General features: G+C 36.2%; 1 protein-coding gene across 1 annotated transcript in view; it reads right to left on the reverse strand.

Annotated features, from left to right (window-relative positions):
• LOC127423364 (protein bicaudal C homolog 1-like) overlaps positions 1–25,881 on the reverse strand; it is a 148,153-nt gene that overhangs the window by 67,976 nt on the left and 54,296 nt on the right. Inside the window, exon 3 of the mRNA XM_051667610.1 lies at positions 13,891–13,960. Within this exon, the coding sequence (XP_051523570.1) occupies positions 13,891–13,960 (70 nt within the window). The remainder of the gene's footprint in view (positions 1–13,890; positions 13,961–25,881) is intronic.

Consider the following 25,881-nt stretch of genomic DNA (forward strand, 5'->3'; position numbering starts at 1 on the left):
TTAGTTAAAATTATTATCTCAACATTCATTACGTCTGATTGGATTCAGTTAAGCAACGGTCCGCATCCCCTGTTGGTTGGGGTATGTTTGGCATATGGTTTTGTTTTGAGGGGTTTTATTTGTTGTACTCTCTGCTCTGTCCATGCATGGCTGCATGGATGGGTGGACACGTTACTTGTCTATACGTGAATAAGTATTCATTCAAGTATTCCTGACTGAACTCAAATATATACGTTCTTTAAACTTTGGCTTCGAGTACTACTAACTACAAATTATTAAGTACAGCTATGTGGAATACCCATAAACCCTTGTGCTTGAATAAATTATGTATGTTTGATTAAAAAAGGGAACTTATGTACAAAAATAATAATTGTTATTTAAAAATGTATATAGTTTTATTAATCATGACTATTGTTGTTGTTTTGTTGTAGGTGGTTGATAGTTGTGATTTGTGTGAAGTCACCATGAGGGTGATTAGTGCTACCTCTAGTGAACTTGGAGCATGATAAATTCAAGCCATTTTTTTAACTTAATTGTACTTTACAAAAGTACATTAACAAGTACTGAGGATAATCCAATGTGCCATATGGCTAACCTAGAGTCCAGTCATAATTTCCCTCATATTGTATAAGATGTCTTATAACCCAATTTAAATAATTACAAAAAATAACATAAAACAACAATACTTTAATTACAGATGAGTTACGTTTACTTGTAACTAGTTAACGTTACTCAAAGAATTACGTTCAGTTTTTCTTGAGCCAAATAAATACGTTTTCTTAGAAAAAGCATGCAAACTGATTGCCTTGAAAAATCTAAGAAAGGTCAACTAATTAGATTTTACAGTGCACTTCAGTTCTACGCATGACCAAACCTATAATATATGGAGCCTCTTAGAGTTAAGGAAAAGAATAGACTTTCTGATATAGTTTCACGTTCTCTCACAAAACATTTTGAGGACCATAAAAATATGTTTTCCTTTCCTTTGCAATACATTTTACGTTCCTTCGCAAAAGTTTGCATTCCCTCACAATAGGTTTTGCATTCCCTCGCAATAAATTTTGCGTTCCCTTGTAATACTTTGGTTTCCCTTACAATAGCTATGGAAATTAACCATAGTTTTACTACAGTAACCATAGTTCAACAACTATGGTGTTATTTGTTATAAAACCATAACCACCTAACCTACCATGGTTTTACTACAGGTACCATATTTTAACCTTTAAGTTATTTGTTTTGAAACCATAGTAAAAATACAAGAAAGCAAAAACTATTGTAATCAAATTAATGATCAAGAGTTTTATTATAGTAACATGGTTAATTTGTGGAACATGTACAGTATTTTTTTTAAACTATTGTTCCTTCCAAAAAAACACGTCTTTACAAAAACTGGACATGGTTTCACTTAAAACTGCAGTAACTATAGCTGCTTTTCAACCATTTGGCTGAATGGTTCTCATTGCAAAACAGTGCCGTTCCATTCTGATCCAGGCAAGTTGGCACAGTTACAGTTTCTTTTTCCACTGTGGTGATTGAATGTACATGTACGTAACAAATCCGTAGGTTGGTAACGGCGTGAGTGGTAAAAATTGGAGTGAGTGCGCTATGGAGGATGATCGCATATTCCATTTTTTAGAACTGCTTTTTCCCCTTTTTTTTCTCTGCTGAAGCACAGAAAAGAAATGTCGTAAAAAGGAAAGCAAAGAGAAAAAGGCGAGAGGTAATGCAACTGGAACCGTTCCTCACCATGCCCAGAATGGTACCAATGGTTTGGCAGAATGATTATGATTTTTAGTCTATAGTTTTGGTTTTCCAATAGTACTTCTATGGTTTTACTACGAATATCAGGGTTAAAATATGGTTACTGTAGCAAATACGGTAAATTTTGTGGTTAATGTGGTTTTACCAAAAATACAATAGTAGTTGAACAGGTTACTGTAGTAAAACCCAAGTAAATTTTGTGGTTACTATTGTTTTCCTACAAATATCCTAGTTGAACTATGGATACTGTGGGACAACATGGTATAAATTAGGGAACTAATTTAGTGGGAATTTAGAGTATTTAGAGGGAATAAAACTGACTTTCTTAATTTTCACTTTCTTAATTTCCTATTTACTTAATACACATTTCTGGTCTTATTGTGCACGATTCATTGGTGTACAATATTCCACATAAATAAATAAATGTAATGTGACGTATTTAAGAGTGAAACTGGAGTGAAACAAAACTTTTCCTATTAGATCATTCATTATTTGTAAGAGTACAAATGTAATCTATGGGCTTCAATGTCTTTGTCAGTGTTTCTATGTAGGCCAGACCAAGTGCAGACTGAAAGATAGACTGTGAGATCATAAAACTGCAATCTGTATAAGAAACAAAGATTATCCTATGGCAGAACATTATGCATCTGTACATGATTCAAACCATTCCACTTGAAAAATTGTTGGTATAGAAACAAGTGAGGATCTATTAAGAAGGGGGATAAATTACAAAGACTTCTACAAAGAGAGGCTTTTTGGATCTTTCATTTAAAGGCCACAAATTTCCCTGGTTTGAATGAAGGATTAGATTTGACCCCATTTATATAAAAATATTTTTCTCTCTCCTAACTTGTATTTCTTACAGTGTTTTTTTAATTATTTATTTTTTATTTGTATTATGGTCATTTGGTAAATGTCATGTATTTTTTTATATTAGTTTATTGGTTCCTCTGTATAAGACATACTTAAGACCTATATATGTGTATGTGCAGACATGCATGAATGTGGGGATATGTATATACATACAGATACATGTGCAGATATGTGTTCATATTTGTATGTATATTTGCACGGTTTTTATTGATGATGTTTTGATGTCTAATAGTAAGACAGGTCCTCTGTAAGATTTTGGATCTCCTCAACCCCACTGAGTAGTTAACTGCAGTCACACCTGTGACCTATCTGTTTTCTGACACACTTTGAGGAAGGCTGCTTGCCTAAATGCATCAGTGTGTAGTTATTGTTTTTTTTTAAAAACATTTTTAATGTCCTAATGTGACCAACCAAACAACAATAAAGGCTATTTGACTTCGTACTAAAAGAAGTGCCTTGGACTTTTTTCAAATTTGTATTAAAATACATATAATTAGGTATTTTGATAATCGATTACTCTTCGATTATTTCTTCGATTAATCGAATAAAAAGACACATTTTATTTCCATTATTATTATAATACATTACCAGTTCACATTAAACTGTATACTTATGATATTCCTTGAAGTGATTAACATAAAGTTCTCCCGTGCGCTGGACAACTGGTTGTGTTTTTTCCGCTTCAACATGTCTCCACCATTTTTTAAACGAGTTTCATCATGCAAGTGCATTTTTCACAACTGAAAAATAACATCACAGGCAGAGATTCTCCATGCACGCCACACATATCCAACTAATTGATAATGAAATTTGTTGTCTGTGATTTTCACTATTGATTATTATCGAATTTATCGATTAGTTGTTGCAGCTCTACATACAATACAATTTATTATTGTGTAACTACATGTTGTTCTGAAAATTCACATTTGCTGCTACTGAGGTTGAGGTACGGGTAGGTTTACAGTTAGGGTTAGGTTTAAATTAGGGATAGGGTTTAAGGTAAGGATTGGGGAAGGGTTGGGTTTAGGATTTGGTGTAAGGTTAACAGTGTAACTACGGATGTAATTAAATGTAGGTACTTTAAATGCAACTACAATGTAACAACACGTACACTATCAAATGCTTAAGTACATAGTACTTAAATACACCTAATATAAAGTGGGTCCCTAATTTTAGACCAGCGAATTTATTCCATACTGCTTTGATACAATTAAAAGGACATAACTATGATTTATGGTCAACGTACACACAGAAGGATAACTCTGCAAGAAGCGTAGCATTGCAGAGTAAATCAAAGCCAACATTTTTTGTGACAGTATTGTTTGAGAGTCTGCAGAGTATCATGCCAAGCTTTGCTGCAATGTCAAATGAGTGTAACAGACAACAAGAGAGACTTCAGAGACCAAGATGAGAACTCCCCACATCAGCTCAGACTCTGCAGAAATGGAATGTGTCCTCAGAAGCCACATAAATACACCGCAAGCTGCATTTCTACTTTTAACACACAAAGAAAGAGTCTTGGTCTATTTGTAGTTATTAGCATTCCAGTTTGCACCCATAAGAAGACAATGATGATTAGATTAGTTGTGATGGTTTTTTGGCCAGTAGGGGAGAGAGATAATAACACATAGCTTTGGGTGTTGGTCGCCTCCCAGATGATCCAGTGTTGTTGAGACTTTTAGGAGCCTGTAACTGTGTCTGCAAAAAATCCGTCATTATTAAGGAGACAGGGCCCCGATGTTACTACGGTCTTTTAGTCACCAAGAGAAATTACTAGTTTAAAAAAACGTATTCATGCTCTGTCAGAGGTTATGAATCTATGGCATCAGATAAATAATGATTTTATTTATTGACTTAACCAGTTATGAGCTAGTTTACAAAGGCAATTGTAATTGGTCTACTTCTTCTCAAAGATTACCTGAATTATCTGGATTAGTTTAGGGTCAGAACTAGGGTATTTACACTCACTGACCACTTTATTAGGTAATGGTACACCTAACTATTCATGCAATGACCTAATCAGCCAATCGTGTGGCAGCAGTGCAGTGCATAAAATCATGCAGACATGGATCAGGAGCTTCAGTTAATGTTGACATCAACCATCAGAATGGGGGGAAAATGCGATCTCAGTGATTAAACCATGACATGATTGTTGGTGCCAGATGGGCTGGTTTGAGTATTTTTTAAATTGCTGTTACAGAAATACTCAAACCACCCATCTGGCACCAAAAATCATACTACAGTTGAAATTACTGAGATTCCCCATTCTGATGGTTGATGTGAACATTAACTGAAGCTCCTGACCCGTATCTGCATGATTTTATGCATTACAGTGCTGCCACATGATTGGTTGATTAGAAAATCGCATGAATAAGTAGGTGTACCTTATAAAGTGGTCGGTGAGTGTATAAAACAATGTAACAATGCAAGTGTTTCTACAGTATTCGTAGTGTCTGAATCCGTGTGTCTTTCGTTCATTCAATTTCCGTTTTGAAATAAATAAAAAAAACAGATAACCAAAAAAAAACTGGTGTTTTCTTTTTTCATTTTTCTGCAAAAGTAAAAAACAAAATTACACAAATTGATACATTATTATAATTACATATATATATATATATATAATTCTAGCCTTTTTCTATTTTTTTTCTCATTCTCCCTTCTCAAAACTAAAATTGAAGAGAAGAAAAATAAAATAAAATAATATATATATATATATATATATATATATATATATATATATATATATATATATATATATATATAGTATATATATATTTTATTTTTTATATATATATTTTTTTTATTTACACAACTCCGCTCATAAACACTTACAAAAGTCACCAGCAGGAGGAGTAAAGATAAGAGACCTAACATTTATTTTAATGTGACTATTCAGATGATAAATATTAGTATAGTAAATATGGCATTTTGTGGAAAAACTATTGTTATCATGGTGATTTTAAGGGATATACAGTAAAGGGACTTTTAAGGGGGAAGGGAAGCCCTATTCGGACGGGATTATTTTAACAGACATATGTCTGTATGTTATTACTGCAGATGTCTGTAAATTTACTGTCGATTTGCATGGGACTTAAGCGATGTCTGCAGAAATAACAGAGCCACGTAACTGACCTATCAGAAAATGTATGGCAGTGCTGATTAATTATGCAGGAAATATTAAACATGATCATATACTGTATCTGGGATTATTAGAAGAAAATGATAGGAATATCTGGCAAAATACAACAGAACTGGTGATATTAGTAAGCCTGAAATAATATATTACAAAATATTATAATATATAAAATATATGTACAATCCGTTCACATTATATTTGTTCCTCTGCAAAATATGTTATGAAATGTGGGGGGCAAATCACAATATTACATGCTTGTGTAGCTATTTTTATTTTATATGCATCAGTCCAAATGCATCAGCCAGTGTTATCTGCAGTTCATCTAAAGTGAAGCGCGTTTTACAATTTCTGGTGTCTTCTCTTGACCAACATCCATTTCAGACACTTGAATAACGTGAGAAACAACGAAAGTTAAAGGGTTCACTGGTTGAACAGTGCAGTTTGCACGGGATTATAAACAGGGGTTATTTTTTCCAGGCTGTTTTATAGAAGGTAAAATAGCTACGCTATAATCTTTATCGGCGGAGGATTGTGCAGTCTGGAAAAAGTCCGGAAACATTACTGGCATGACCAATTCACACGAGATTAAAATCACAGAGAAACTCTGGTAATTATTACCTTTCCCCATGTCCCCAAATAAAACTAAGATCCAGCATCTATGATCCTCACAGGAACAGTAGAACAAAAAGTAGGTTAAAAGGATCAATCCTCATTAGCCTTTACGCGAACTTCCGTGGACATTTCGGAAATAACAGCCTACAGATGTGTTACAGATAATTGGAAAATTGAATTTACAAAATCAGTATTAAGGTTATTTTTCTTAAACATACTTCTCCAAATAATCAAACTAATCACTAAATAAAAAGCCAAGTTTTTTTTTTTTTTTTTTTTTTTCTGTTTTTTGATTTTGAAACGGATATAGAATGAACGGAAGATACACGGATTTGTCTGACTGACACGTGGCTACTTTCCAATGCTCACACACATACTTGCCTCGTGGTAATGCAGCCCAGTGTGTGATAGGTCGAATTTGTATTGGTCAAATTTCTTCATCAAATTGTCCGTCTTGGCGAGGTATTAATGTAAATACAGGGATTGTCGGTTTGTCATAAGTAAATGTAAAAAGACAGGTCAAAAAAATTTATTTGTATCAAAATATTGTATTTGTACATTAGGCGGTTTCTTGGAAGACAAAGAACATAAAAAATTGAAATCAGATGATACGGTTAATCGACCAACGGTTTTTAAAATCAATACATTTAATGTGCTCTTGATCTTAAATGTTCTTCCTTACTGTGACGGGACAGCCAAGACTAGTTTCCCAATAATCCCAATAATTACCAGAAAAAAAAAATAAGATTTGGTGCATTTAATCTATAAACAAATCCAAAATACAGCAGGGACTCTTATTTTGAAATGTTTGCGCTTCCATCAGCTCACACAAACACAAAATATGCACTTTTACAATCATTCACAATGTATTACAAATTAAAATATAAAAATGATCAGTAATTAATTAACAAGACATCATCAGCGATCACTTGTCATAAAAGTCCAGTAATCCGGTATTATTTTTTCCCCCATTGTCGTTGATTTTTGCAGATAACCGATAGTTCCAAAGGCAATAATCAGAACCATTATCAGAACCAGCCTTGTGTAACTGTAATCATATTTTTATGGCAACACTTTGCAAAAAGGTTAAATACTGTACGTTACAATCTACGTTATGCAGTACTTACATTTACATGAATTCATAATGTATAGTTAATATTACCTAAAAAAACAGTTAACATGAACTAACAGTGAACGCATTTTACAGTATGCATTTATCTTGGTTAAAGCTGATGTAACTTTTTCAGTGTTAAAATGTTTTCTACTATCCCAGTTTAATATGCAGGGATAACTGTAAGCCATTAATAAGTTCATTTTCTCAAAATTGAAACACTGTGTCTCTGTGGCACTATAAAAATTCTTCTGTTTTGTTTTAGGCCAGCCCCAATAACACTACTCAACCAATGATGTAATTTGGGGGCGGGACTCTCTCTTTGTTTGATCAATGGCAGATGAGGGGCGTATTCAGAAAGCTTGTTTTAAAGCACTGTTTACTTATGCAATTCCATTCGGTGGCGCTAGTGTTGCATAAATTACATACTTCAGCTTTAATGTTCATTTCTGCTTTCAATTTAACATTAAAAGTATATGTTAAAGCATTATGAACTAACATGAACTAACAATAAACAATAGTATATTTATAAATCAACATTAACCAAGATTTATAAACCGTGTCAATAATTATTCATTGTTAGTTAAATGATACATAATGCATTAATTAATGTTAATGTATGGAACCTTATTGTAAAGTATTTACATTTATACAAATTTTTAACTTATACATTTATTAAATAAAGGAGTGTGTTCAGTAGAATATTAATTTTACTGTATCTAAAATCGTGAAAATGGTATTGGTATTGACTGCTGAAATTTTGTTATATTGACAGCCCTAGTCCGAACAGTGTTTGATTCAATTCCCTGAAGTACAAACAAAAGAGATCCACATCTCTTTTCTTCCATAATCAACAATCTCAAACACCCAGTTCAAATGACTGCATATCAGTTTCACCATGCAACAGAAGTGGACCCAAAGTCTGCTGGGGCAATCGCATGCTGTGCTATCGAGCTGACCGGACTGTGTTTTGCTCAATGTTGAAGTCAACACTTCTTCACGGTTGTAATAAGTTGCAGACAGATTCACAGGAAGCAGCATGTCCCCAAGGACCACATGGGCTAAGCCGGGCCTGGTGTGATGCACATGTCAGAACCCTGCATGTGTTTTCCATCATTAATTAGCTGGGATGTTTGCTGTATGCAGTCTCCAGATAACCGCAAATGATTATGTAACATTTTTGTCAGTGCTGACAATGCCCCCAGCCGCTTGCCAACATAAACCATGTGCAAGAATTTGAATGGCCTTTAGCCTGGGTCATGACCCTATAAACACATCGCTGGCACACGTGAACTTGAACGGATGATTTGATTATTAAAACAGATCTGATCTTTGTTTGGAATGGCTAAGATGTTGTTGTCATTGTTTGCATTCCATGCTCATGATAACTATTAAAAACATGCCATAAGCTATTATAACATTGCTAGAGAAACACTTGCGCTGAGTCTGTATAATTGAGCATCAAATGTTTTGATCACTGAAGATGTTAAGGCTTAAAACTTTGATATATATATATATATATATATATATATATATATATATATATATATATATATATATATATATATATATATATTTAAGCTTAAACCCGTCCAAGCTGTTTTGCTGGTCATAGCTGATCTGGTGAGCCTTGGAAACCAGCTGGCCGACCATCTAATCCAGCGGAGACACTGACCAAATACACAACACAAGCGATCAAGTTTCTATAAAACTGACAGAAGCAGCCCCATGCAGGCACCTTAAAAAATCCCACTGATTCACATCTATCAGCAACTGTAAATATGATAATATTCCAAAAAAAAACATATTATCAAAAGAGGACTGATAAACAGAAGTGCAATTTGTTCTCTTCTTATAATAACTGGGCCAAAACATGCACAGAATTGGGATAGCCAACAGCCAGATACTACTAGAATTATCTATGCAACCCTGAGGCCAAGATACTGACAGTAATGCTTATGCGATGATATTTAAAATGTTGTTTTGTCACCACATCATTTATGTAACACTTTGATAAGACACATTCCAATAAAAAGCTAGAGTGTGAATGCTAAAAGGAAAGGAAATACCAAAGCAAAGACACTATTCCAAGAAACATACACACAGAGACTGGTTACATGCACTTCACTTTATGTTGTGCGTTGTTCACAATATACCAATCAACCACAACATCAAAACCACCTGCCTAATATTGTGTAGGTCCCCCTCGTGCTGCAAAAACAGCACCAACCCGCATCTCAGAATAGCATTCTGAGATGATATACTTCTCACAACAATTGTACAGAGTGGTTATCTGAGTTACCGTAGACTTTGTCTGTTCGAACCAGTCTGGCCATTCTCTGTTGACCTTTCTCATCAACAAGGCATTTCCGTCCACAGAACTTCCGCTCATTGGATGGTTTTTGTTTTTGGCACCATTCGGAGTAAATTCTAGAGACTGTTGTGTGTGAAAATTCCAGGAGATCAGCAGTTACAGAAATACTCAAACCAGCCCATCTGGCACCAACAATCATCTATAGCCTAGTTTCCATCCAATTTTCACGCTATTTTGTTATGGACAAAGTGAAAATGCGTAAAAAAATGTTTTGCGAAATTTGCCGTCTTCTGCCTGTTTCCATTCAAACGGCCTTTTATCAGTAAAAATGGTGTGCGTGATGACGTCATGCCTAAAAAAACACTTTGTCGCATAAGTTTTGGTTTAGCACAAAAGAAATCTGCCCTTAAGCCATTTCCATACAGAAATGTGTGTTTATCGCTAATTCGCCTCCCAGATGCCCCTACGTTTTGGTAAAATGGGGAGAGTATTGAGACAATTCATTGAAATTAGACAGCTTACTGTCATTTTACTTTCACAAATAAATGCAATCAGAAGAGAAGGAATTGCAATCAAAAGGGAGCAGTTGCCCTTCTCAACCACTGGACTGTAATATTGATCCTGATGTTGCACCTATTGCACGTTGCCATCGGTTCCAACCCGAAAATGAATCGTCACAGCCCTGTTCAAGCTGGCAACCTGCACCAAGTAGTGGGGGAAACTTTCAGTCTTAGTATAAGGACCATCCATCAATGTGTATATGCTGTGTGCACAGCTATTAAAGAAAAACTGATGCTGTCTAATTTCAGGGTTTACATGATACATTCCTGATAATCAATAGGCTTTTTTGAACAATCATCTAATCTAATGCATCACAACTGCATTATGTCCCGCATATTTGTCCAGCAACTTTTAACGACCAACTGAACTTGATTATTTAAAATAAATTTTAGCATCATAATGCAATTTATATTTTCTGAAGAAGCTCAGCAAATGCGATCCGAGGTAAAGAGGATTAGATTTAAAATATGTAAAAGTTTTAAAAGGTTCAAAAGCTCGTTTTCTGAAAGTGAACTCCACATTGGACAAATAGTTCAGATAGTTTATAGTCTTGAAGTGTAGAAAATGTCCTTCAGCCGACTTTATTCGTCTACAGAACAGGGTGCGGCTAATTTAAGTTTGTGTAAACAAAAGGCGTATATAGGTCTAAAAATATATTTTTTTTAAAATTTGTTTGGTAATTTCTTTTTTTTATTTAATGCATTTTTTTGTTTGGTAATTTATTTTATTTAATATAGGGAATTTTGCCAGCATTTTTTCAAAAGCTAAACAATAATTTTATAAAATTGGGCTATATGTTAGTGTTCCAAAAAAGCACATTGAAGCTTTTCTCCTAGTATTGTGTATTTATTTTCATTTAAAACATATTTGTGCACAGAAATGATATGTTTTTTGTATCGTGGACTAATTCCATGACTTCCGTCTATTATTTTGAATGGTGTGAAAAAGCAACTTTAATAAATAAACGGATGTCTACCGCGATTAAATTAATCACAAACAGTGGCCATTCGTTTGTTCTCCGTGCACTTGTTGATGTGAATGATATGAGATATTTGTGTTGGCACTCCTGGAAGTGTCATGTTTGCAGTGATCAGATCTTTATGCCGTACAGATCAATCCATAATCACGTACAATACATTGGCTTTCAAGGATGTATATACCTTGTCGTTATGATTAACACAGGCTAACGATTGGGGCAAATTCTGTCATGTGACACTACATTTTTGCGTTAATGCCAATTTTCTCAACAAAAAGTGTTTCCAAACCAGTTTTTCACGACATTTGATACATCGACATGCATCGAGTTTATGCACTAGAGTTAAACGGAAAAATATTATGTCGACACTTGTGAAATTTTAGCGATAATTTGTATTTCCATCAGCTTTAAATTGATGCGCTAAAACTTTTTTCGCAAAAAATCCTTGGATGGAAACGTAATTAATGTGATTATCTTATCAGCCAATCATGTGGCAGCAGTGCAGTGCATAAAATCATACAGATACGGGTCAGGATCTTCAGTTAATGTTCACATCAACCATCAGAATGGGGAAAAAATGTGATCTCAGTGATTTGGACCGTGGCATGATTGTTGGTGCCAGATGGGCTGGTTTGAGTATTTCTGTAACTGCTAATCTCCTGGGATTTTCACACACAACAGTCTCTAGAATTTACTCTGAATGGTGCCAAAAAACAAAAAACATCCAGTGAGGGGCAGTTCTGCGGACGGAAATGCCTTGTTGATGAGAGAGGTCAACTGAGAATGGCCAGACTGGTTCGAACTGACAAAGTCCACGGTAACTCAGATAACCGCTCTGTACAATTGTGGTGAGAAGTATAGCATCTCAAAATGCTATTCTGAGATGCGGGTTGCTGCTGTTTTGCCGGCACGAGGGGGACCTACATAATATTAGGCAGGTGGTTTTAATGTCGTGGCTGATCGCTGTATAGCACGGCCTCTCATGATTTATTGCTTAAATTAAATTAGCTTTGGTATAATTTTGGCTGTGTCGTCCTTGAATGCGCAATCCTCAAACTTGGTCCTACTCTCCTGAAAGTTGATTGGTTGGTTGTGGAGTGTGGAAATGTAGATTTGAAACTCTTTTGTTTATTGGAGAAATTAATCATTGATTTGCTGCACATTTTTAAATGTACAACTCTGATTTTTGGTTTTAGAAGGTATAAAGTCTTTCCAAGTCAGAGGACTTGAGTCCAAGTCAAGTCACAAGTCATTGTTGTCAAAGTCTAAGTCGAGTCTTAAGTCTTTGATTATGTTGAGTCGCAAGTCCTCAAATTTATGACTTGAGTCCAAGTCAAGTCCAAGTCATGCGACTCGAGTCAACAACCCTGCACATTTAGTTTAATTGTTAATTAAGCATTTTTTCTCCTGGGGACAGTTGGTTGGTCCCCACAATTTCAGAGATTCAGCCAGAATGAACATTACTATAACTACATTTTTGCAAACTAAATTTTATGTGCCGCATCCTACGTTTCGCTGCAGTGTCCTGGTGGAATTAACAGGAGAGGCGCTACAACATTTTATTCACTTTGACACAAATCATGAATACAACAGCTGATTATGACTTTATAAACACTTATTTTTTGCTCTATTACTCACACTGTGCTGTGTTTATTATATCGAAATGCATCATTTGAAAAACTATACATTTTAATGCTTGTATTATAGACCCACCTACATTCACACACTTATTCAAATGTGATTAGCTTGCGCGGTACCTTACCTGATAGAGTGAAGGACTTTGGACTCAGAAGACTGAGGTTTGAGCCCAGCCAAGCACGCAAGCTAACAAGTGAGCCGAAAGTCATAAAAGCGACAGAAAATGATGTGGTTGCTTCAGAAAATGTGCTTTTCATGTCGAATTTGATATTAGGACACAATCGGTTACGTTTAGGTGTAGGTTAAGGGTAAGGATGTCTGTTTTGTTTACCTCTCATTTGCTTTTAGGGCACTATTGGTTAGGTTTAGTTTAAATTTTTAGGTTAAGAAGGTATCTTTTTAATCATTAAAACCAATTTACTCGCTTTTAGCACCCCTCGCTGGACATTTTACTGGGAAACTGCCATGAGATCAGGTTGCAGAGATTCAGGTTTTAGTATCCTTGTGGAGACATTTGGTCCCCTCAATGTAGGGAAAACCTGACCCACACACAAAGACACACAACCCCTTAACACATGCTTGATTTAATGGTACTGCTTTACAGTAAGGTTCCATTTGTTAACATTAGTTAACAACATTAGTTAACACGAGCTAAGAATGAACATTTCTTTTACAGCATTTATTAATCTTGGTTAATGTTACTTCAACATATAGGAATACATTTTCAAATAAACAGTTGTGAACTAACATGGACTAACAATTAACAATTGTACTTTTTATTAACTAAATATTAATAAATGCTCTTAAAAATATATTGATCATTGTTAGTAATTTGATACCTAATGTTAACGAATGGAACCGTACTGTAAATCGTTAACAATTTAATGTATCAGGTGAGAGACTCTTACCTTTCTTTGACTTTGCACCGATCTTAAGTTTGGAAGGCCATGCAATCTGAGTGTTTGTTTCCTCCATGACCTGGGGGGGGTGGACACACAAAGGACATACACTTTAAATGGACCATATTCTACATTTCTGTAGCATTTAATGATTTTTTCACTGAAGTCAAGAGTTCTATATGTAAATGATCTCTGTTTGAAAAACCCCTGTGTACCTGCATAGTAAACACTGTTGTTCATCACGATGGGCCAAGTTGCTGAATACTGAATAGGCGTTGATATGGGTGGTCATTTGTGCTAACAGTTGTGACATTTTTGTGAGTTTCAAGTAAATATAGAACCACTTTATATTATGTGTCTTTAACTACTAAGTACTTAAGCATTTAATATAGTGTACTTATTATGTACATATGTGTTGTTGTTGTTGTATTTTACTTACATTTAAAGTACCTGCATTTAATTACATCTGTAGTTACTGTGTTAACTTTTCCTCTAACCCTAACCCTAACCCTACTCCTTAACCTGCCCATATCTCAACCTCAGAAGCAGCAAATGTGAATCATGTCAGAAATTTGCAGAACAACATGCAGTTACACAATAAATAGATTGTATTGTATGTATTTTATTGTTAGTATACAGTAGTTAAAGACAGCTAATATAAAGTGGGACTGTAAATATTGTGTAATATGATTTTATTTCTGCAATTTTATGTATGTTTAATTTTCAATAATTATTAATGTAATTGTTTATCATTTATTGCCATAATATCAGCCATTTACCACCGTGCCCTACTGGTCTACTATTTTCAATACATTTTCTGAGAGGACAGACAGAGCTTTGCATTATGAAAGTTAGAGTATGTCTATGCATAGTACATTGAACACTTTATTTCAAAAAGCAAGAAAAATCGGGGCCTGGGTAGCTCAGCGAGTATTGACGCTGACTACCACCCCTGGAGTCGCGAGTTCGAATCCAAGGCGTGCTGAGTGACTCCAGCCAGGTCTCCTAAGCAACCAAATTGGCCCGGTTGCTAGGGAGGGTAGAGTCACATGGGGTAACCTCCTCGTGGTCGCTATAATGTGGTTCTCGCTCTCGGTGGGGCACGTGGTGAGTTGTGCGTGGATGCCGCGGAGAATAGCGTGAAGCATCCACACGCGCCATGTCTCCGCGGTAACGTGCTCAACAAGCCACGTGATAAGATTCGTCCTCTGCCACCCGGATTGAGGTGAGTCACTACGCCACCATGAGGACTTAGAACGCATTGGGAATTGGGCAAACCAAATTGGGGAGAAAAAGGGGAGGAAAAAAAAAAAGCAAGAAAAATTCTGCTTTCTATGATCTGTTCCGTTTAAAGACTTAAAAGAAACAAAACACTCATTTTAAAATACAAATTTAAATCTTATAAATAATGTCAAAATCAAGGTCATCATGACTTATTCTCTGGTTTATGGTCACCATGACAGAGCTAGCTGACCTGAAATCTATATAATTTGTATCTTACCTATATCCTGAGGTAAATAATTTATAAAGTGCTTTCTGAGGAGGATCAGTTTAGGATAAACCTGCCACATGTATACCATTATCTTTCGCCTTCACTTCCTCACTATGGTAACCATCAACATCAGAAACTGTGCCTGCCGTTGTAATCCACATTCCAATAAGATGCTGTCGGTCATTTGTATAAAATGTCAAGAACGCTGTTTATCATTAATGGGATTAATGATAAACCACTAATTACTTAAAACATCCCCGTAGAGCCAAGAAAAAGAAAAATACATTCTTGTGGAGATTATATTTTCACTGCACTAAATATGAGAGGAGTTTTGACCTTAAGAAAAAAAAAAACACATACAAGTAATTCATAATGAATTTGGTTAAAACATGTTAAAGTCTGCATGAAATTAAAGCTGACCCTTTTTATTTTCTTACTGCATGTTATTGGTCTTCTTGTGGATGATTCATAAATGCATCATATATTTTATTTGTTTTATTTATTTTTTTGACCTCGTAATCTTTAATCAAAATGACAACTTGTTCTTCCACTGATATGACTGACTCTTCTCTGTTGACATATGCAGGGATACAGTTGAGCCAATAGTCAAAAGTTTTTTGTCAGTTTTAACCAGTGGTTGAAATGGCCAAGATTCACTGGGGGATTTCTTTTTTTTACTTTTTTTTTCTTTTTTTTTTTCTTCCCAGATGACTGAAGTCTATTCAAAAATAAATATCTATATAATCTAAAAAGCTTAATTACATATCTCTACATGTAACTACTGACCATAGTTTCTATTTACGATAGACATTTAGGCTAACATAACCATGGATATAATTCTTAGTTAGCTATGATAGTGAAAATAAATAAAGGTGAATAAGGGTGTTCAAAATAGTCTCAGTAGTGATGCAATGAAATTAAAATTCTTGGCTGAAACGGAAAATTCTGAACACAAGCCAAATCTGCTGGATGTTTCTCTTAATTTTCCCCATAATGAATGGGTAACGGGTAACAATTCTCCCAGCATATGACAAAGCGTTGTGTGTGTTGAAGTTAAGACTGCAGAACAGACATTCTCGAGAAAGAATACCAATACAAACAGCTCAGTATTTATTTGTGCATTAAATTACACATACTGCGTGACTTTTGTGTATTTGTGGATTGTATTGTAAGCAAAAATTGTTGCATTCTTCCGGTGCATGGAATTGTGAATTGAGTGCATGTGGATCTGTTGCGTGCATTCATGGATAGATGTGTGCATGTGTGGATCTGTTGCATGTATTTCTGGATTCCTGTGTGCATTTGTGGGTCTGTTGCGTGCATGTGTGGGAGGTCATTCTGTTTTCACTCAATATGTGTTTCATCAACTGTAAATACGGGGGGTTTTTTACGACTAGGCATCATTATCAGACAGCATTTACATTAAATCCGATCAAGCCAGGATCATTTCACGTACGAACATGCAGCTTAATCCATGTCATAGTTTCTGTTATCGGATCTTTTAAAGTAACGTTTTTTGTTTAGATTTCCGATTCGGTGCATCCTAGACTCAGTTAACTTACATGAAGTAACTTCTCGGTCTGAGCTGCTGTGAGAATGCACACTTATAGTGATGCATTCACAGTAGCACCATCTTTAAAGGGATAGTTCACCCAAAAATTAAAATTCTCTCATCATTTACTCACCCTTATGCCATCCCAGATGTGTATGACTTTCTTTCTTCTGCAGAAAACAAATTTAGATTTTTAGAAGAATATTTCAGCTCTGTAGGTCCATACAATCCAAGGGAATGGTGCCAAAATTTTGATGCTCCAAAAAGCAGATAAAAGCAGCATAAAAGTAATCCATAAGACTCTAGTGGTTAAATCCATATCTTCAGAAGTGATATGATAGGAGTAGGTGAGAAATAGATCAATATTTAAGTGAATTTTTGCTAGAAATTTGTGTGTGTGTGCATGAAGAATGTGAATCACCAAAAACACAAGAAGAAGAATGTGAAAGTGAAAGTTAAAGTGGAGATTGACTGAGCAGAGAGGAGAATTTAGGTGTGAAAATTGACTAAAATATTAATCTGTTTCTCACCCACACCTATCATATCACTTCTGAAGATATGTATTTAACCACTGGAGTCTTATGGATTACATTTATGCTGCCTTTACAGTATGTAATTTTTGGAGCGTTACAATTTTGGCACCCATTCACTTGCACTGTATGGACCAACAGAGCTGAGAAATTCTTCTAAAAATCTTAATTTTTGTTCTGAAGAAAGAAAGTCATACACATCTGGGATGGCATAAGGGTGAGTAAATGATGAGAGAATTTTCATTTTTGGGTGAACTACTTCTTTAATCCCCGCAAGGGATAGATTTACGGTGGGTTGCACCAATAAGGATTTAATTAAGTTTAGAGCTAATCCAGGATTTGTTGATCCAAGTTTTAATTTAATTTGAGTTGTGTCGCTCCACTTACTTTTAAATACAGTTTAACAAATCAGAGATTAAACTTTTAACTTGTGATTACAACGGTGACCTGCGATTAATTTTGTCCGCCATGATGGATTCTGAATTTAGCTGTAGATCGTTCATACACAGGGCCAATCAAGGAGGTTAAGGAAATGTCGCAGCAGTGTGTACAGTGTCACAAGCTTTAAAATATGACATCATAATTTAAGAAAAAAGGACCACACGGGTCTCAGATCGACCGCTTCCCCTCGTCAGCATCACTATTGTGGCCAGAAATTAACAGCCTATGCTGCCGACTGAAGTAGGGGAGCAATAAAGTCGGTTGTAACCGTTCTCGTTAAATGCCGAAATAACGCTTTACTCTCACTTCTCCTCGAGAGACCCATCTCTGTCCGGTGTCTCCACAAGTAAAGGATGGGGAAGCGGGTAACTGAGATGAGCCACCGCACTCACACACCAAATTTGAAAGCACACATTGTGATCATAATAAACATAAATAATATGATAAACATCTCTGAAAGGGTTGACTGCACATCCACTGTTCATTTACCTAGTCATTCATGTTTAATTGTAGGTCCTTTTTTATTTCAGGAGAGTTTAAAGTATTGGAGCAACAGGATTAAAGTTAATTCAGATTTACTGTAAAATTTAAATCAGGATCAAATCGATGGTTAAAATGTAACCCTGATTATTTTTATACAAGGTTTAAAGTTTGGTACAACAAAATGATCAGATAAACCTTGATTTAATCTAAATTTAAGATTAATCCTTGTTGGTGCACCCACCCTTACAGTCTCTTCAATGGGTTTTACAGTTGTTTAAAGTGTTTTGGATGTTTCTGCTGACTAAACATTGAAAAAAACATCTTTACAAGAAATTTCAGTTGACAAAAACCTCCAGAAAATATGTGTTGTGGAAAATGAGATGCGATAAAGGAGCTTTTTACAGCTTTATACAGTGCATGCCATTGAAAAGACTATCTTTTGTAAGTCTATCCCTCACAGCCTCGTTTTCATTCACTTAAAAAATAAAATATGGCATGAATAAGGTCTATTGCCTTGATGTATTTCGACTATTTACAAAAGTCAACATTGGGCATTCACAGATCCTACATTTATGTACATAACTTGCATAGCTTTCAAAGGGTATTGAGTGGATAAAAGATAGAAATCCTCTTCATTCCCTTAAAAAATTTTAACAACTTTGAACCGGAACACCGTCCCCCCTTGAAATGTACTCCCCGGACTCAGTCCCCCCACGTTTCCAACCCTGGTTGTAACCCTGCCAATTCAAGAGTCTGTCATGTACACAAACCTGGTGAGGAGATGTTGAAGAGGTGTTTTTTTTTCAACTGTTTCCCTCCCAAAACCCTGTTCCATACCCCAAACTATGTAACTTGGTTAGAGGCCCGCTGGCTTGATTTTTAAATTTCGAAAAAGGAGGAATAACAGCGAATCTGTTGTTGTATTCAAGGCATTTCACACAATTCTTCCATCAAATGTAACAGTCAGTTTTAGTTTATTCATATCAGTCAGAGTTTATTGCAAGCATTTTTCAGAGGTATCTTGGTATGTACAGCATGAGTAAACATTTTTTATTCTTTATATTTAGTGTATTGTGATTCAAAACATTGAAATATTGTGATCTTTTACTTGCTTGTTTCTCGTTTATAGACTTGCTGTTAGCAAAGATGGCAAATATGTGCTATGTGCATTTGTGGGCTGGTTATGTAATAGGCTAATGTAGTCAGTTAGATCATCGTTCTGTTCTCAAGTCAGTGGAAAAGCTGGGCCTCGTTTCCCAAAAGCATCGTAAGCCTAAGCAGATCATAAAATCCAACTTACGATTCATCTTAGTTTTGCAGCCCGTTTCCCCACAGCATCGTAACTTAAGTAGTACTTGAAAATGCTCATAAATTTACAAGTGTTCTGGATTAATCGCACAGTGCTAAGAGCATCGTAAGGACATGGACTTATGCAGACACCTGCAGACAATTGTGAAATAACACTTCATTAAAACCAATAGCAACACTTTATGCTGAGACTTTAATATATCAGGATATAGTATGTTTATTTATTTTTATTTTAACAGACAAGTCTAATAATAATAATAATAATAATAATGAAATGCATAAAATAGATTGTCCACAGACATATATTTGTGTGGAATAGTTGGACTAGTTGGTAACAACAAAGTGGTGGCATGATTGGTGCAGACAAGAGTATAAATTAATATTAGAGAGATAAGAAAAAAGTCTTTAACTTGTTACCGTGCATGAAAATCATCCGTATATACCGTATTTGCTCATCATCCTACATTCACATTTATTTATTTGGCAGACGCTTTTATCCTCATCTCCTCTTCCTCTCTGACACCCAAAGGCGCTCTCGCCAGCACTACAAGTTTTGTCGCACCGCACATGCTGCTTTGCTGTCACCGTTATCACTCTTGGGAGTAAGGAGCAGACCTTCGCTTCATTAGTGAATGTCCTTAAAGTGTATCTTCCAAACGTCTCCTTATTTTGCGCTGCGTGATAAGTTGAACCTCGTAATATTCACTGAATGCTTGTAATTAGCAGGATCATACACAGGGCCTCCACTGTTTTCACTAATCCTCGAAGCTTTTATATCGAGAGGAATTTGTGAAAACAAAATATTACAAATGCACACCTGATTATGGAAGCAGATTGTTTATAAGAAATAGATCGTTCTGCACAAAATTATTGTAAAAAACAATATGTAAATATGTACAGTAGTTAATTAGGTCAAATATATAAGAAAATATGTAAAAACAAATTTTAACAAGGTAAATTACAAATGATTGTAAAATTACGCACAAATATAATGAAGTTACAATGACGAACAGCACTATATGATCACATTTCAGCACTGTCACATGGACAGCGACACTCTTAAGTAGCACTTAAAGTGCATCCTCACACGTTCATGTTAGGTGCAGTTTTGGGAAACGCGTGTAAAAATAATGAACGTCCATAAAATTGCTTGTAAAAAATGCTCTTCGATCTAAGATCGATTGTTATGGGGAAACGCAGCCCTAGCTGGTATTGAGATCGGTTCTCAGTTGCCCCGATAACCAGCTCTTGCATGAACATCAGGTTGAAAAGTGAAAGTGGTATGTGTGAATGTGGATGTAAACTAAAGCCTATTGGCTATTTTTGTAAAAAGGGACGAACCGTTCGAAATGTCCTGCACCCACTTCCTGCTTTAGTAGGAAATACGTCAAAACACTAAATAGTACTGCACTCATCAAGGCACTTCTCTGCGACTTTAATAAATTCTGTATAAGTGTAACAGAATTAGAATTAAAATCTAGATTTGAATTTCCTTAAAGAAAATACAAGGCAGCTGAAGAACAGTGTTAAAGTTTTAGAACACTGTTTATCGAATCAGATTAGAAGACCAGGATTAACTCTTGAATAAAATAAACTATAAACAAAGTCTGCATTTTTCTTTAAGTAACCTCACTCCCCAAAATATCTGTTAAAACCAACCATGTTATGGATCTGTATCACCCTGTAACATAAACTCAGCAAAAAAAGAAACATCCTCTCACTTTCAACTGCTTTTAATCTTCAAACTTAACATGTGTAAATATTTGTAAGAACATAAAAAGATTCAACAACTAAGACATAAACTGAACAAGTTTCACAGACATGTGACTAACAGAAACTGAATAATGTGTCCCTGAACAAAGGGGGGACAGTCAGTATCTGGTGTGGCCACAAGCTGCATTAAGTCCTCCTCATGGACTGCACCAGATTTGCCAGTTCTTGCTGTGAGATGTTACCCCACTCTTCCACCAAGACACTTGCAAGTTCCCGGACATTTCTGGGGGGAAAGGCCCTAGCCCTCACAGACATGCTCAATGGGATTGAGATCCGGGCTCTTCGCTGGCCATGGCAGAGCACTGACATTCCTGTCTTGCAGGAAATCACGCACAGAACGATCAGTATGGCTGGTGGCATAGTCATGCTGGAGGGTTATGTCAGGATGAGCCTGCAGGAAGGGTACCACATGAGGGAGGGGGATGTCTTCCCTGTAACGCACAGCATTGAGATTGCCTGCAATGACAACAAGCTCAGATGATGCTGTGACACACCGCCCCAGACCATGACAGACCCTCCACTTCCAAATCGATCCCGCTCCAGAGTACAGGCCTCGGTGTAACGCTCTTTCATTCGCCAATAAACGCGAGTCCGACCATCATCCCTGGTGAGACAAAACCGCGACTCGTCAGTGAAGTCCTGTCTGGTCCAGCGAAGGTGGGTTTGTGCCCATAGGCGACGTTGTTGCCGGTGATGTCTGGTAAGGACCTGCCTTACAACAGGTCTACAAGCCCTCAGTCCAGCCTCTCTCAGCCTATTGCGGACAGTCTGAGCACTGATGGAGGGATTGTGCGTTCCTGGTGTAACTCGGGCAGTTGTTGTTGCCATCCTGTACCTGTCCCGCAGGTGTGATATTCGGATGTACCGATCCTGTGCAGGTGTTGTTACACGTGGTCTGCCACTGCGAGGACGATCAGCTGTCCTTCCTGTCTCCCTGTAGCGCTGTCTTAGGCGTCTCACAGTACGGACATTGCAATTTATTGCCCTGGCCACATCTGCAGTCCTCATGCCTCCATGAAGCATGCCTAAAGCACGTTCACACAGATGAGCAGGGACCCTGGGCATCTTTCCTTTGGTGTTTTTCAGAGTCAGTAGAAAGGTCTCTTTAGTGTCCTAAGTTTTTATAACTGTGACCTTAATTGCCTACCGTCTGTAAGCTGTTAGTGTCTTCCACAGATGCATGTTCATTAATTGTTTATGGTTCATTGAACAAGCATGGAAAACATTGTTTAAACCCTTTATAATAAAGCTCTGTAAAGTTATTTGGATTTTTACAAAATTATCTTTAAAATACAGTGTCCTGAAAAGGGGATGTTTCTTTTTTTTCTGAGTTTATGTTCTGCTGTAAGAGGAAAATAATACAACCCAATTAAAATATCTCGAAGTATCTAGAGCAATAAGTCAAACATCTCAGTTCCTTTCTGGGGATTTATAAATGGAAGACAGAAAAATATCCTTCCGAATATTTTCAGCATTACAAATAGAGCATAAAAAAGCCTGCAGACATGAGGAAAGATTTATGACCTGAACAGGATGTGAGGGCCAGTTCAGTGCTTGTGAAAATGCTTGTGTCTATCTAGCAAACTGCAACAGTCAGTCACGATACCAGCAGTGGCCAAGAAGGTCATTGATTTCGGCTTCCAAGTCTGGAGATATGGAATCTGAGGTGTCTTCAACAAGTGGGATGCAAACAAAGAGATGACACCTCTGGGCAGACTTAGCAAGTCATAGAACTCTTATCAGCAAATGTCACCTCTGGCTCTGTTCTGAAACCTAGTAAACTGACTACATAGGCAGAATTTAAAGGCATCAAAGGCTTCCTCTCAACACAAAGGCTGTCCCTAAAGGTAGTATTACATGTATCCTGTGCAACAAAGGCAATCTCAGAATTCACTGAAATAAGCATAGTGAAAAAATTTTTTGTAAAAGAGTGAAAAATTTGCTCTAAAAAGTTAGAATAATACATTTTATTTACATAGAGCCTTTCTAAAACCCAAGATGTCCTGTATGCTTCTTATTTGTCTTTTATGGTTTGTTATCAATTATGACTGTGAATAATTCTGTTTGCTATATTGCACAGCAAGAATGGCTCTGAGAACTCTGGCAGGCATCCTATTATCGAACAATGACTCTTGTGAATGCTCTTTTTGGCAAAGCTGTGAAAGACATTTTCAAACAGACCACACATAGCCAACGTACATAGCCAACGCATTTTACAACATGCTACAGGACACATCTGTAACGGGAGTAATATTCTTACAAATTAAACGAGACATTAATTTAACAGGCCCAACATTACTAATCGACTCCAGTCACCCACCCACATACTTTCAAATATATATATATATATATATATATATATATATATATATATATATATATATATATATATATATATATATACACAGTATATATATTTTAAGCCAGAGTCAAATCAGGCGGTCGTTATCACAAAATAAACGACATGAAGCGGATATTTCACTTATTACACAGAATGTTGATTTGAGTTGAAATTATTGTATTATGTGAGAAGAGAGAGACCGCAGGACAGCTATGAAGGAAATCAGATGCCTGGCAAAACAATCAAATACCAGGGGTTTAATTGGGGTAGAGTGGTCCAGAATGGCTTTCCGATATCTCAAGTAAAAAATAAAAAAAGGAAAAAATATTGCTAGTTTGTTCATCACTTCTTTCCATTTTCTACATGCTCCATTCCACTTTGTTTGATGCATTCTGTCTCCAATTTGTGAGTGTACTAAATCAAAAACACCCAAAGCCTGGTGTGCTGTAGGCTTTTCGCTTCAAGCGGGGTGCAGCACACATGTGCTCCGCTCTCTTTTCCAGTTAAATCACAGATGAATATATAACCAAATGCGCACCCGTTTCTGAAATACCTTCACTGACATGCAGTAGCAATTTTGCTTGGTTTATAAAAGTTGTATATGCGAGTGGGTTTTGAACCTAGGACCCTGTTCGTGTCAAAAGAAAAAATCATACCACTGGACCAACACTTGTCATTTAAATGTTAGTGCTATTTGCAAGTATATGCGGACACACATATATCCGTACATGTATGTATTTTATTTTTAGTTCATTATTTATTTATTTTCTTTTTTTCTCTAGCAAAAAGAGTGAGGTCAAGTGAAAATGCTTCTATAGAAACACAATGGGTTGCTCCGCCTCCAAAACCCAATTTAACCCACCCATTAACACAGCTTAGTTTTCATTACACAAAATCTGCAGAACGATGTGAGTGGCCAATCGAAATCAAGTATTTCAGAGAGCAGTGTAAGAAAAATAAATAATCGTACAGTAATAACTGTATTTAGCTACACAATTTTAACACAGATTTTTTGCCCCGATTTGCAGTCGGGCCGAGTCAGTGCTAGTCGCCTAGAAGGTAATTAAATAAATTTGGGGTTTGTTCCTCACACAAAGCTATCGTGACTTCAGAAGACCTGAAATGTAGTGCACGAGTGTTACTTTTTATGATATTTTTTATAGCCCCTTTTGAACCTTGACAATCTGTGGTCAATATGAACTGTTGTTGAAAGGAAAATACCTATGTGAATATTCATAAAAATTATCCTTTTGTGTTTCTACAGAAAAAAATAAATAAAATCTTCATATGAGTAAATAATGACAGAAATTTCATTTTTAGATTAACTGTTCCTTTAAGACATGTTTTGGGGAGGAAAAAGCACTTTGCATCATGTTTTGAACCACATGATTCTGTTTAGAGTAAGAGTACTGTACGCTCCTGCTGTGCTCCACTGTGAGAATGGACAGAATGTTGCAAGACTGCGACTGCCACCTGTTTCCTGCCACAGTCCCACTGTGAGGTGCCACAGGTGTTCAGTAAGCAATTCTGGCCAATAAGACCAGACTCAATCTGGGCCTTAGTTTACATAAACAGCTTTAAGTGTCATAATGAAAACGAGGGGCCTTCTATTGATTCAGCTGAAGCTCTGAAATGTGTTTGGCCCACTGGGTCGGGTTGATATTGTTACTGTTTTTTATCAAAGTTTTGGTACGTAGGGAGCATGAACTTAAGTGAAAGGAGCACACAGAATTCAGCTCAGCATCAGACATGTTTGACTGCTGGCTGAAATTGAGTTGGCAAAAACACACAAGCATCACATTTCTACAGAATCACACGGGATGAGAGGAAATGCCTGAAACTGTTTCTACAGCAGAGACCGGAACTGTATAATCGCACCCTGTTTTTCTTGATCTCCTCAAAAATTGCTATCTTTGAAGATTTCCCCTCCATGAATAGAAAGGATCGGGGGAGTTGAAAAACAAACTAGGGTGCTCTATTCCTGCATAGAGAAATTTGCACATCCACTGTTCAGGCAAAGAAACTGGGCGAATTCCTATAGGGATATTCCATGTCAAAACCAAATTTCAAACATTTTTAA

This window comes from Myxocyprinus asiaticus, chromosome 32 (assembly GCF_019703515.2).
Source record: "Myxocyprinus asiaticus isolate MX2 ecotype Aquarium Trade chromosome 32, UBuf_Myxa_2, whole genome shotgun sequence".
NCBI classification, from domain to species: Eukaryota; Metazoa; Chordata; class Actinopteri; order Cypriniformes; family Catostomidae; genus Myxocyprinus; species Myxocyprinus asiaticus.